This window comes from Nilaparvata lugens, chromosome 3, assembly GCF_014356525.2.
Source record: "Nilaparvata lugens isolate BPH chromosome 3, ASM1435652v1, whole genome shotgun sequence".
In the NCBI taxonomy this organism is placed as follows: Eukaryota; Metazoa; Arthropoda; class Insecta; order Hemiptera; family Delphacidae; genus Nilaparvata; species Nilaparvata lugens.
Genome location: NC_052506.1, coordinates 96,153,251 through 96,167,269, shown reverse-complemented (window position 1 = coordinate 96,167,269; position 14,019 = coordinate 96,153,251). Strand labels below are relative to the sequence as shown.

The window sequence follows — 14,019 nt, the reverse complement described above, 5'->3', positions numbered from 1 at the left end:
TATGATCTAAGAAAAAGGCAAGAGCAAATTTTTCTGTCCGATTACGAGATTTGGCAGAAATAGCTGAAAACTCGAAAATGAGCCAAAAATAAGAGGTTTTTGGGCCACCCTGTATCTAGCACAAGGAAATTTTGCATGAAGAAATTGGTTCTGAGCTTCTCTTATGTACCCAAATAATATATTTAAAAAAACAGAACTACAATATAAATTGCATGCACCAATGTATATAGTGACTGGACTATATGCATCTTACAGACATGACTATTCTATACGAAATTGAAGCTTACATAATTTCCTATAATATTGATTTAACAACTTTTTCTATATCTCTTTCACTTTTCGAGATATCCGCTCTAAAAGATGTGACATTTTTGAAAAAAAAACACATTTTCCCTCAATTTTTTGCTATTTTTGCTCTTATAACTTTTTGAATATCGATAGGAAAAATCCATGCTGATGAGCTTATAGAACATACAATTCTCTTTAATTTGATGTATAATTTCACAAATTTACGCACATCCCCACGACTGTTGCAGCAGCTTCAGTGTTGAGTGTGAGATCTTTAGTTATGCAAAAATAGACCAATTGACAAAGGAATTTGGAGAGAATGTTTTGAACACAATTTTTGACTTTGCAGTTTTTTTGGGACTAGTTAGGGGGTGAACATATCAAAAGTCCCCATCCCTATCCCTTGTGCTAAAGGGATGAGGGTGGTTTAAAAGTTGCATTTTTGCTTACACGCTCATATTTCGAGAAAAATGCGTTCAACCGACATGACTAGCTGTTCAGAAATGAAGCTTGATAAATTCTCTACAATATTTGCTCTGTGGAGATTTGTGATATCTCCAACAGTTTTCGAGATATACGCTCTTGAAAGTGTAAAATTGTTAAAATTACAGCTTTTAATCCTATTTTTTTGATGTTTCAGGGCCTACAACTCTAACAATGCATCGTAAAAATGAATGCTCACTGATGATTTGTAGAGCTTTGTTTTCTCTCCAATTTGATGTATTATTTCACTACTTAATGTTTTCCTTCTATTGTTATAGCAGATTCAATGTGGGGGTGAAATTTTAATTTTGTAACAATTGATCACTTGACAATAAAATTTGAGTCTGGAACATCTGGTACACAATTTTTGACTTTGTAGCTTAATAAAGACTAGTTGGGAGGTAAACATAGCAAAAATACGCATCTCTAGCCCGTATATTGAAGGTGTGGAACTGCTAAGTTGACACTTGTTACAGAGTTAAAAATTTCACCCCCCACATTGAATCTGCTATAACAATAGAAAGAAAACATGAAGTAGTGAAATAATACATCAAATTGAAGAGAAAAAAAGCTCTACAAATCTTCAGTGAGCATTCATTTTTACTATGCATCGTTGGAGAGTTGTAGGCCCTGAAACATCAAAAAAAAATAGGGGTGGGGACTTTTGCTTTTTTCATTTATTATTTTTCTAAATAATGGTTGAACATGCGAAATTGAATCTCTGCACAGTCATTTATAACAACTGGACAAAGCTACAAAAATATGATAATTTTTCAAATTCATAAAACAAAATGGAGGCCATTTAAAACTTTGTTTCTGAAATAACTCAGAAACCGTTGGTTTTACAAAAACTTAACAAGAATATTTTTTCTTAGTAAATTTAATTACCTATCGATTGGTACTGGATTTATCAAGATTAGACCAATACCGGTATTAACTGAGATATGGCAGCTTTAGTGGTTGGTGACCCACCTTTACAGGGTTATGTAACGTTATTTAATTGTTTGAAATGACCTAAAATTGCTTACTATATTAACATGCAATGCAAATAGAGATTGTTGCATCATTGAGGCGACTCTATCAGCATGCCTTGGTTTGCACTGCAACAAACTTTCAGTGGTCACCTATCACCAAGGCTGCCATATCTCAGTTAATATTGGTCCAATCCTAAAAAATCTAGTACCAATCGATAGGCAATTAAATTTACTAAAAAAGGTTATTCTTGTAGATATTTTGTAAAACCGACGGTTTCTGAGTTATTTGAGAAACAACATTTTTAATTAATTCATAATACAGAACCAGGTTTCATGGTAATACCTACCACATGAGGATGAAGATGTGGTAGGTTCGGTATTACTGTATTGACAATATCAACGTCTTATTCTTTCAATTATGGAGAAATACCACACTATCTCATACTTATATAAATACTATACTGCACTTATTTAATTACAATAAATTTATGACAAAAATACATTTTTTAATGATACAATTTAGTCCAGGCAATGAATGCTCAAAAAAGGGTATAGGGGGAAAGTTTGGAAGGCAATTCTTGACCCCGCAGTTCTGTTTAGGGTAGTGAGGATGTGAACATATCAAAAGTCCCCACCCCTACCCCTTGTGCTAAGGGGGTGGGGGTGGTTTAAAGGTACCATTTTTTAGTTTCTCGCATATAACTCGAAAACTATTAGTCCAGTCAATATAGACATAAAAAAGGGGGTGTGCTTGCAATTTATATTGTAGTTCTGATTTTTTAATATATTATTTGGGTACATAAGAGTAGTCCAGAACCAATTTCTTCATGCAAAATTTCCTTGTGCTAGATACAGAGTGGCCCAAAAACCTCTTATTTTCGGCTCATTTTCGAGTTTTCAGCTATTTCTGCCAAATCTCGTAATCGGACAGAAAAATTTGCTCCCGCCTTTTTCTTAGATCATAAAATTCTGAATAAAATGAGATCATTTGGAACTCTCTATCTCCAATGAGTACTGAGTTATGATTCTTCAAAAATGAGTGAAATTTGAAGGAAAAATAGATTTTGATGAAATTTAGTTTCTGATCAATAATATCTTCCGATTGTTAACATTTAGATGTATAATAATTCAAAATCCCTCTGGGCGTATTTTCGTGCTCTACAATCTGAGATCAGAGAAAGCGCTCTATCTCAAATAGATTTCCAGGTACACCTGACAACAATGCTCCTTGTATTGTGAAAAACATCTAATTATCAGTTTCAACCATCATTACCAACTACATTGTCTTCACATTGATATTTCGCACGAGCAGCTGAGCTCGTAGAGGATAAATTTATCTACAATTTGGAATCAATCGTGAGTTTCTATGATTTATCAGATTCGTTTTAGAAACTCTTGATCAACAGTAAAATCACGATAAAAATGTAAAAACTGAAATCGCCATTTTTAAAATCTTCTGTAACTTTCGAATTGTACTGGAATCGAAAGTATTATTCATTAGAGTGGGTAGAAGGGGACAATTTTCACATCCTCACTCGATTTGGAAATTTTATCAGAAGTATTTCACAAGACATGCAGCTTTGAATATAGAAATCGGCCATTTTTTGTGTATTGGAATATGGGCTTAAGTACACTCAACAATAAATTTTCATTTTTCGACCGAATTTGACTCATGATGCATGATTCTGTACCGCCTTGACGAGCCAGGAAGAATGAAGTGTAGTACGATTAAATCTGAGCATTGTATCAAAAGTTATGTTTGAAATTTTGATCCTTGAGGTGTCCTCTCCACTAGGTGGCGCGCCTCTCCACTAGGAAATACTGAAATGAAATGCATCTAGCGGGTGATTCTCATAGAACATGATAATATGAAATCATGTCATTGTGCGAAATATCAATGTGAAGACAATGTTGTTGGTGATGATGGTTGAAGCTGAAAATTAGGTGTTTTTCACAATACAAGGAACATTGTTGTCAGGTGTACCTGGAAATCTATTTGAGATAGAGCGCTCTCCCTGATTGTAGAGCACAAAAATACGCCCAGAGCGATTTTGAATTATACATCTAAATGTTAATAATCGGAAGATATTGTTGATCAAAAACTAAAATTCATCAAAATTGATTTTTCCTTCAAATTTCACTCATTTTTGTAAAATCATAACTCAGCACTCATTGGAGATAGAGAGTTCCGAATGATCTCATTTTATTCAGAAGTTTATGTTCTAAGAAAAAGGCAAGAGCAAATTTTTCTGTCCGATTACGAGATTTGGCAGAAATAGCTGAAAACTCGAAAATGAGCCGAAAATAAGAGGTTTTTGGGCCACTCTGTATCTAGCACAAGGAAATTTTGCATGAAGAAATTGGTTCTGAGCTTCTCTTATGTACCCAAATAATATATTTAAAAAAACAGAACTACAATATAAATTGCATGCATCAATGTATATAGTGACTGGACTATATGCATCTTACAGACATGACTATTCTATACGAAATTGAAGCTTATATAATTTCCTATAATATTGATTTAACAACTTTTTCTATATCTCTTTCACTTTTCGAGATATCCGCTCTAAAAGATGTGACATTTTTGAAAAAAAAAAACACATTTTCCCTCAATTTTTTGCTATTTTTGCTCTTATAACTTTTTGAATATCGATAGGAAAAATCCATGCTGATTATGAGCTTATAGAACATACAATTCTCTTTAATTTGATGTATAATTTCACAAATTTACGCACATCCCCACGACTGTTGCAGCAGCTTCAGTGTTGAGTGTGAGATCTTTTGTTATGCAATAGACCAATTGACAAAGGAATTTGGAGAGAATGTTTTGAACACAATTTTTGACTTTGCATTTTTTTTGGGACTAGTTAGGGGGTGAACATATCAAAAGTCCCCATCCCTATCCCTTGTGCTAAAGGGATGAGGGTGGTTTAAAAGTTGCATTTTTGCTTACACGCTCATATTTCGAGAAAAATGCGTTCAACCGACATGACTAGCTGTTCAGAAATGAAGCTTGATAAATTCTCTACAATATTTGCTCTGTGGAGATTTGTGATATCTCCAACAGTTTTCGAGATATACGCTCTTGAAAGTGTAAAATTGTTAAAATTACAGCTTTTAATCCTATTTTTTTGATGTTTGAGGGCCTACAACTCTAACAATGCATCGTAAAAATGAATGCTCACTGATGATTTGTAGAGCTTTGTTTTCTCTCCAATTTGATGTATTATTTCACTACTTAATGTTTTCCTTCTATTGTTATAGCAGATTCAATGTGGGGGTGAAATTTTAATTTTGTAACAATTGATCACTTGACAATGAAATTTTGAGTCTGGAACATCTGGTACACAATTTTTGACTTTGTAGCTTAATAAAGACTAGTTGGGAGGTAAACATAGCAAAAATACGCATCTCTAGCCCGTATATTGAAGGTGTGGAACTGCTAAGTTGACACTTGTTGCAGAGTTAAAAATTTCACCCCCCACATTGAATCTGCTATAACAATAGAAAGAAAACATGAAGTAGTGAAATAATACATCAAATTGAAGAGAAAAAAAGCTCTACAAATCTTCAGTGAGCATTCATTTTTACTATGCATCGTTGGAGAGTTGTAGGCCCTGAAACATCAAAAAATAGGGGTAGGGGTTGGGACTTTTGATATTTTCACCTCCTCACTACCCTAAACAGAACTGCGGGGTCAAAAATTGTCTTCCAAACTTTTTCCTCTATAACACTTCGTTGACTGGGCTAATTTCATAATTGATATAAATATTTTATTAATTAACCGAGCGAAGTGAGGTCTAAGATTCAAGTCGACGGTTTGGCATTTCTCTTAATGTTTGTATGTTGCGCATTTACGGCGAAACGCGGTAATAGATTTTCATGAAATTCGACAGGTATGTTCATTTTTTAATTGCGCATCGACTTATATACAAGGTTTTTGGAAATTTTGCATTTCAAGGATAATATAAAAGAAAAAAGGAGCCTCCTTCATACGCCAATATTAGAGTAAAAATCAGACTGTAGAATTATTCATCATAAATCAGCTGACAAGTGATTACACAGATGTGTGGAGAAGCCAGTCTATTGCTGTATTTCCATAAGGTCTATAGTTTCAATCAGGTACTTGTGGATGAGAATACTGCGTGAGGTCTACTGTTCACAGAACTACTAGTTAAATAACGATCTGGCAACCTTGCAGAACTAGAAAGGAATAGCGCTATCTACCTATGTCGAATGATAGACAAGGATAGCAACATCAAATACTGCCATTACTTCACTACAATGCCACATCCACATATCCGCCAACGTAAGCCAGCGCCTATAGTGAGGTCCATGTAAAATGACAGTATTTGATTGGCAATGGTATAAATGCTATCCTTGTCTATCTTCAACAAAGCAGATAGCGCTATCTCTTACTCGCTTTGCTCTGTTGCCAGATCGTCTTTCAACAATGTAGAATCAATAATTAATAAAATATTTAATTTATGAAAATTCTTTATGAAATTATTGAAAAGTATTATTTCTTGCTTGATAAAATAAAATTTATTAAATTTAACACTTTTATCAGAGATATTGTGGAACTTCTCCATATTAAGATAAAGAAAGGAAAAAAAAAAAGATGTTGTCGAATTCCACTATAACATTTTTATTCACCAAAACTAGTTTTCGTTGCTTATGGCAACATCTTCAGTGGCAACTGAAGCTGATATTTACAGGAAGCAGATGGGAAACATTACAGGTGTGGCAAACATTCTTTGTTGAACCAAATGTTTCTTTCTGCAATCCCAAACTTCAGTTTCAGGTTAGAATAGAGTTTTTTCTGTTGCACTAGACTAGCACTTTTAATAAATTTAACACTTTTATCAGAGATATTGTGGAACTTCTCCATATTAAGATAAAGAAAGGAAAAAAAAAGATGTTGTCGAATTCCACTATAACATTTTTATTCACCAAAACTAGTTTTCGTTGCTTATGGCAACATCTTCAGTGGCAACTGAAGCTGAAATATCAGCTTATATTTATATATATTATCTAATTATTATATTTATATATATTATATTTATATTTATATTATCAGCTGATATTTCAGCTTCAGTTGCCACTGAAGATGTTGCCATAAGCAACGAAAACTAGTTTTGGTGAATAAAAATGTTATAGTGGAATTCGACAACATCTTTTTTTTCCTTTCTTTATCTTAAAATTTATTATATTAAACGAGAATAAACAGTTAATATTACATCAATAAACCTGTACCAGCTAACGTCTATAGAAGGCATTGACAAGACAGAGGCAACGGCAACGTTGATCTCCTATCTTTCTTCACTGCCATTATAACGTACACCTCACTATATGCATATCAATGCAAGGTGGACCGCCTCACTTTATTGCTCACAGTAAATCACAATATATTATGTGGTCAAATAGCTTTTTTGATTTAGGATATGAACGCAAAACATAACTCATCAATTAATTTTCATACTTTTTTTTCTCTAATTATTCTTTTACAAGTGACAGTAATAGGTTTCATAATATGAGAAAGAAACATCTATAATTAACAAACAATTAGCAATTACTCATCACTTAACACTAATATTACACATACACACACTCTTCATCTAAGTAGAAACGTTCCCGCATTTGTTCAACTAGTTCAATGTTTTTGTGGAAAAATCAAGTTGGAGACTAGCTGCATTTCACTAAATAATATGTTTTTCATTGAATAACACATTCTCAAATAACATTATTAGTTGCAACCTAACCAATGCTCACAGTTTGAAGTGCATCTAACTCTGTTTAGTAATCATCTAGAAGCAAAACAAGTAATCTGGAGAAAACAATGAAATAATATCTACAAATATGGATAAATTAATAATATCTTGAGAAGGTATTCTCTTGTTGTAGGAAGTAGACTATATCGATCGAAGTTCTCAGATCTATATATATCTTAGGAAGGTAGTCAATTAGGGAGTATATCATTCAAAATTCTCAGATTGAGACATGCCCACTCTTTATTTCAACTAGGCTTTATACATTAAAATTGCCCATATTGATTTCAAAGAATAATATGTGTGAGTTTGCAGGGAATGGTGTCAGTAGACACCATTTGTGTTTCTTTGTTTTCTACAAACTCAAAACTTATAGATTTAATACAGCCGGCTATCAAGGATCATCAAGGATTCCCTGGTCCTACCCTCATTATCAATTTAATTGTTCAAAATCGATTTGAATACCCATTAGAATTTTGAGTAACTCATAATTTTCACAAGATGTCTGATATAATTTTAAAAGAATAATTTTGAATCTACAATATCAGGCTTATAGATTCATATTCACAGAAATTAAAGCAGGAGGCATTTTTCTCCAGTGTGTGACTTTAAATGTCTGATAAGATTTGATTTGTGTGTTGCATTGTAGTCACACAAATCACAGCTACAGTATTTTTCTCCTCTGTGTGTACTTAGATGAGTGATGAGACTTGATTTCCTTGTTGCTTTGTAGTCACACAAATCACAGCTGAAGGGTCTTTCTACCGTGTGTGTCCTTAGATGAGTGATGAGATTTGATTTCCTTGTTGCTTTGTAGTCACACAAATCACAGCTGAAGGGTCTTTCTCCCGTGTGTATCCTTAGATGAATGATGAGATCTGATTTATTTGTTGCTTTGTAGTCACAAAAATCACAGCTGAAGGGCCTTTCTCCTGTGTGTGACATTAAATGTCTGGTAAGATTTGATTTGTGTGTTGCTTTGTAGTCACACAAATCACAGCCATAGTGTCTTTCTCCTGTGTGTGTACGTAGATGACGGATGAGACTTGATTTCAGTTTTGCTTTGTAGTTACAAAAATCACAGGTGAAGGGTCTTTCTTCTGTGTGTGTCCTTAGATGAGTGATGATATGTGATTTATTTGTTGCTTTGTAGTCACACAAATCACAGCTGAAGGGTCTTTCTCCTGTGTGTGACTTTAAATGTCTAATAAGATTTGATTTCTTTGTTGTTTTGTAATTACAGAATTTGCAAGCATGTTTTCCAGCTGTGTGTATTCTACAATGAAGATTCAATTCTCTAGTGTTGCTGAATGCTTCACCACACAACTGACACTTTGTTAATTCACTATCACTTGCTGCATCAATCACATTCTTCCTTGCATTTTCAATTAGTAAGTCCACCTCATTGTAATCTTCTTTAGAATCTTTCATCATAGTGTTTCCAGGAGTTGCGTCAACAGACCTATGGGAGCTTGAACCTACTCGTTCCTCAAAGTATGGTATAGACAGTCCAGATGATACACTTCCACTTTCATAATTCTCCGATACTACATCAGAAGAAATATCTTCAATTTGCATCAATGTATCTGCTTCTGCTTCAAAAGATATGTGTTCCTCCTTAACTTCTTCATTTTCAACTTTTATATGTTCAAGAGCAGAGGGGTCAGAATTCAGTCTATCTGAGGAGAGAGAATAGATGCTTTCAATCTGCAGACAGGTGTCACTCTCTTGCTTTATTTCTCCACTTCTCACTTCAACTTCTACTCCAAGTTGTTGTTGTTCTTCTTCATCATCATCATCATCATCATCTTCTTCTTCTTCGATTAGTTCCTCTGATTTGGGCCGAATTATTTCAATAGGATGTTTTGTGTAGTTGTGGGCCAAGTATACACTATGATTATCCACATTGAGTTGGATGTGATACTTATCTTCAATGGTGTCTTGATGTTGATCTGGTTCATGGATTGGCCAATCACAGTTGTGCATGTCTGGTCCTTGATGTTGTGAATGAGGCATTGAACTTGAGTTGTCTTGACCTTGACCATCCAAGTAGTCTGGCTGCATCTGGACTGGACAGAACCCACTGTGGCTTCCACACTCTTCTCCCTGTAAACGAGTCAGTGGCTAAGTTAGTCACATTTGGTGTAGTATTTGGACAAATAAGTTACCACTATTTCATGGCTTACAACAGATTAAATAAACTTGAATTTAATTAATGAACTTTCAATGAATGGATTTGATGGAGTACTTGGATACATAAACTGTTTGGATACAACTATTTTATGGTTTATAACTGATTTAATGAATGGTTGAAATAAATCTCGGGATGAGCTGAATGTCAGCCTTTGATGGTGTATCTCTGAAGTGGGATTAACATTACTCAACTTCACTTGAATTCACTGACCTCCTCAAGCTTGAGGAAATATCATTAGATCATTGGATGAAAGGGGCTGCAAGTGAACAAGTCTGATTTTAGTGCTCCGAAAAAAGTTATTTTAAATTAAAGTAGATGTTATAATTGAGTGTAAAATATATGTTTATCGGTAAATTAAAAACTACGTGAAGCAATAATTGAGTCAACACAGTCCATGAAATGGGAGAAAATTAATTGAAATCACCACTCATTCAGCATAGCCTAAATGGTCAGGTAACAAACTGCATGATCTCATTACGAAATCTGCAGCTTTCAATATTTCTCAACTCCAAGGATATTTCTTGATGCATGCTTGTGAAATTACACAAATTGAAGAAATAAGTTTTAAACTGCATAAAATCAGCTCAAATATCTCACTAAAATAATTGAAGAAAATACTCATTCGACATAACCTAGTCAGGAAACAGACTGCACGTCCTCATGACAAAAATCTTTATCGAAATTGAAGTTTGAGCATAAATATTTCCTAAAACTCCAAGGATAACTTTTAATGCATGATTTAATTGTTGAATAATTATATGATTTGAAAAATAAATACTGAAAATACATAATACTTCTTACCTAACTGTTAATTTACATTTGACATAGCCTAATTGATGTTCTTTATATTTTACATATTTGACAATTGTTAATTTACATGCTCATCATTGACCATATCTCGTGTCAAACAAAAAAATGACCATAAAGTTTATAAATATAGACAATTGCACGTTTCAAAATACCAGTAATTAATCGGAAATTTCCAAGGCACTTAATTTCTTTGTAGGCTATCATAGACTATAGATTGACTGATTCTACTTGCTCACCTATAAACTTTCTCAACAAAAAGACAAGCTTTAGAATATTCCACTACTTGCATTGACTCTTACAAGATGAAGAATAAACAAACTACAACATCACAGAAAACTAAAAAACAAAGCCTAAAACTAGCAACGACAAAAATACTGATGAAATAGGCACTCGACACCACTCCCTGTGTAGTATCTGCAAACTCATAGTGCATGATGAGGATAGGGCAGTGACCTGTGAATGTGATCGTAACAAATGGTACCATATAAATTGTGTAGACATTACTGACGAATTGATGATGAAAGGAGAATGCAATGAACAAACATGGATGTGTTAAAACTGTACAACACTAATTACTGACGAAGCCATCCTAATTTCATCAATGCTGAATAATTCTGCAGCTCACACTAACTCTATATCTGAAACTAATACCTGTATGCGCCGTAACCTCACACCAAGAAATATAACTAGGACAAGTCATACTGACCATTATGATGAAATAATTAAACTTCTACTTGAGGATATAAAAGAACTTAAAGACGAAATCCAATTGTTAAAAACGGATAGAAATAGAGTCTTAGATGCATTGGCAAGGAAGACTGATGTTATTTATAGGCTAGAAAATGTAATTTTCGATTTCACGCAGGGCATCTACCCCGAGCCTACATGCCCCATCAGGAGAAAGGCAGAGGAGGATACGAAAAATTTGGTGAACGATATCGAGGGCGGTGGAAGAGAAGCAGAAGACAGCCGGGGACACACAGATGCTAGCAGCCCACCTGTTCAAACAAAGACTGTACCGCCAGCTGCAAAACAACCAAGCAGGGAGATAGATGAGGAGCTGCTGCCAGGGGACCGAGGGGAGGAGGTGAGTGGGGGGTGAAGTACAGAACAGCAGGACACTGATAGTAGGTGATTCCTTACTAAAGCATGCCACAAGTATAATACAGGATAAGAGCAAACAGGCCATCAATGTGGAAATCATCCCAGGTGGGAAAATTCAAGGTATTAGTAGATTCTTTAAAAACAGAACCACACTACCTCCAAAGGTACTACTGAACATTGGCTCAAACAATCTACCTAGGTCAAAAACACCAAACCACGTAATGCACCCTGTTTGGCTCACAATTGAAGCAAATATCAAGCGCTTCCCACACACCAAGTGGTACGTGGCATCTATACCGATTTGGAAGGATGTAAATGAGGGGTTTATCATTGAGACAATTAAGGCATTGAACTTTATGTGCGAGCAGCTGAAGATAACAATTCAAACTGCCTTAACAAACACCATTTAGGATGGGATGGACTACATCTGACTGGAGAGGGATCGAGGATTTTGGCTGAGAGGCTAATGGAGGCACTGACCGGGGACAGGGAGAGCAGCAATAAGAAATCCTCAAACGAGGAGTTGGCCTTACCTCTCCACGAAACGTAGAAAATCACCTTACTAAAACAACTACAATACAGCAATCAGAAATCAATACTAATAAAACAAAATAAATCCAAACAAAACAAAACCTCCAACAAAGCAGTCATAGAAAAAACAAACTATTTACAATCTACCACCTTAAAATCCAAAGAGGCCTACAAGGAAAAATAGACCGACTTACAATAGAGCTAAATCAATTTTTGCCAGATATAATAATCCTGTCTGAGCACAGCCTCAAACAGGAAGAACTACAACTTACAAAACTTCCCGGCTACACACTCCTAACAAATTTATGTAGAACAGCATGTCTATGGGGTGGCATAGCAATTTACAAGAAAGACAACATAAAATCCACTACTGATGTTGTAGGACTACCTATGGAAGCACCATACTGGCCTACAGAACAAGTCTTTGAAACAATTGTCATAAAAGTTGAACTAAAACCCTTCAACCTGATTATTATAGGCACTTACCGATCACCTAACCCCAAAACAAAAAATGAATACCTGACTAAAGTTGGATATCTACTTCAAAAATACACAGCTAAACATTATAGACTGGTGATACTTGGAGATAGTAATACACTGACAAACAAAACTACAAAGATCTGAGAAACATGCTCACACAGCATGGATGCTCTATATACGACATACCGGCTACAATAATGACAAAATCATCAATGACAAGCATTGATAGTTGCTACCACAACCTGTCAACTGATCTTATCAAATGCACAGCTTACCCCAACCAAATATCAATCATCATGCACTGTTCTGTGAAATCCACTCAACTTCCAATACCAAATCTACAATATGCAATAGACTACAACTATGAACAAAAACTAAACAGTCCACCTCAAATTCACACCTACAGGAAATGGCGCAGCAACGGAACATATAGATGACAACATAATGACAAAAAGCTCCACAAATTTCCTTGGCTTACTAATAGACATCCACCTGACATGGCAGCACCATATAGACCACCATAGCAAGAAATTATCCTCAGCAGCCAATTATTATCATATAAAGTGGGCTACTTACTTCTAAATGCATTGCAGTTAAAATAATATCATTATTTCATTTTTAATTTAAATTACTGAAGAGCAATAGTATTTAAAATTTATCTAAATAAACAAAAACTTAACTAACCACCAGCAAAAAAATTTTCTCAATAGCAATGGCACAGTATACATACAGTATGGAAACGTAGCTAGTACCCTGAAGCAAAAATCCGCCATCTTGTTAGGAAGCGCCGCATTGTAATATGATTAAATATAATTATATATAGTGAGGTCCACGTTATAATGACAGTATATGTTCAACTTTGGTTTTGCTATCCTTGTCTATCATTCGACAAAGCCGGTGGTTCTATCCTTTCCTAGGTTCACAACGATGCCAATTATGTTTTTGATAGTGTAGAAATGTAATTAATTAATGCAGAGAATCGGCATCACTATTTTTCTATCTTTATCCACTGCCATTATAACTTGGACCTCGTATTGATAGTAGGTTCGGATCACTTTAATGATCCGGATCAATTAATCTCATTCACTGCCACGAGCCAATCAGAAGACCAGGATTGGAACTTCTCAAGGTCACGTGACGTGTCTAGTATTTGCGTCATGTAAAAAACATTGATTATATAGGCGTTTGATTAAAAGTTTCCATTCTGTACCTATTCTGTGGCTATGGATAACTCTCGATATTTTTATGATAATATATATTGAATATTGGTATTTTTATCTTGATTATGTTATATCGATACTTTTTCTCGATATATGATATATCGATATTTTATCACATCATGTAGCAGTTGTTAATATAACAGATTATTGGTCTTCCAAATTGA

At 34.6% G+C, this 14,019-nt stretch overlaps 1 protein-coding gene across 11 annotated transcripts; it reads right to left on the bottom strand.

The window, feature by feature from the left end:
* Window positions 1-7,217: 7,217 nt before the first annotated feature.
* LOC111057543 (gastrula zinc finger protein XlCGF57.1-like) lies at window positions 7,218-13,384 on the bottom strand. 11 transcript variants are annotated; one of them, XM_039425180.1, is made up of 2 exons: window positions 13,366-13,384; window positions 7,218-9,622 (listed from the first exon to the last, which is right to left on the bottom strand). In XM_039425180.1, exon 2 carries the CDS (start codon window positions 9,578-9,580, stop codon window positions 8,090-8,092), a length of 1,491 nt encoding a protein of 496 aa, XP_039281114.1. In that variant the 5' UTR covers window positions 9,581-9,622; window positions 13,366-13,384; the 3' UTR covers window positions 7,218-8,089. The 11 variants fall into 11 exon arrangements, with proteins under 11 accessions (XP_039281114.1, XP_039281108.1, XP_039281106.1 ...); XM_039425174.1 differs by lacking the exon at window positions 13,366-13,384 and adding an exon at window positions 13,212-13,363; XM_039425172.1 differs by lacking the exon at window positions 13,366-13,384 and adding an exon at window positions 13,040-13,170.
* Window positions 13,385-14,019: the final 635 nt, after the last annotated feature.

Bases quoted from the DNA above. Each gene is read 5' to 3' on its own strand.
- LOC111057543 (XM_039425172.1), bottom strand. From the start codon at position 13,123: ATGTCTATTAGTAAGCCAAGGAAATTTGTGGAGCTTTTTGTCATTATG. The intron at 9,623-13,039 runs GTAGGTGTGAAT...ACTCGTTTACAG, and splicing joins CCGTTGCTGCGCCATTTCCT to GGAGAAGAGTGTGGAAGCCA.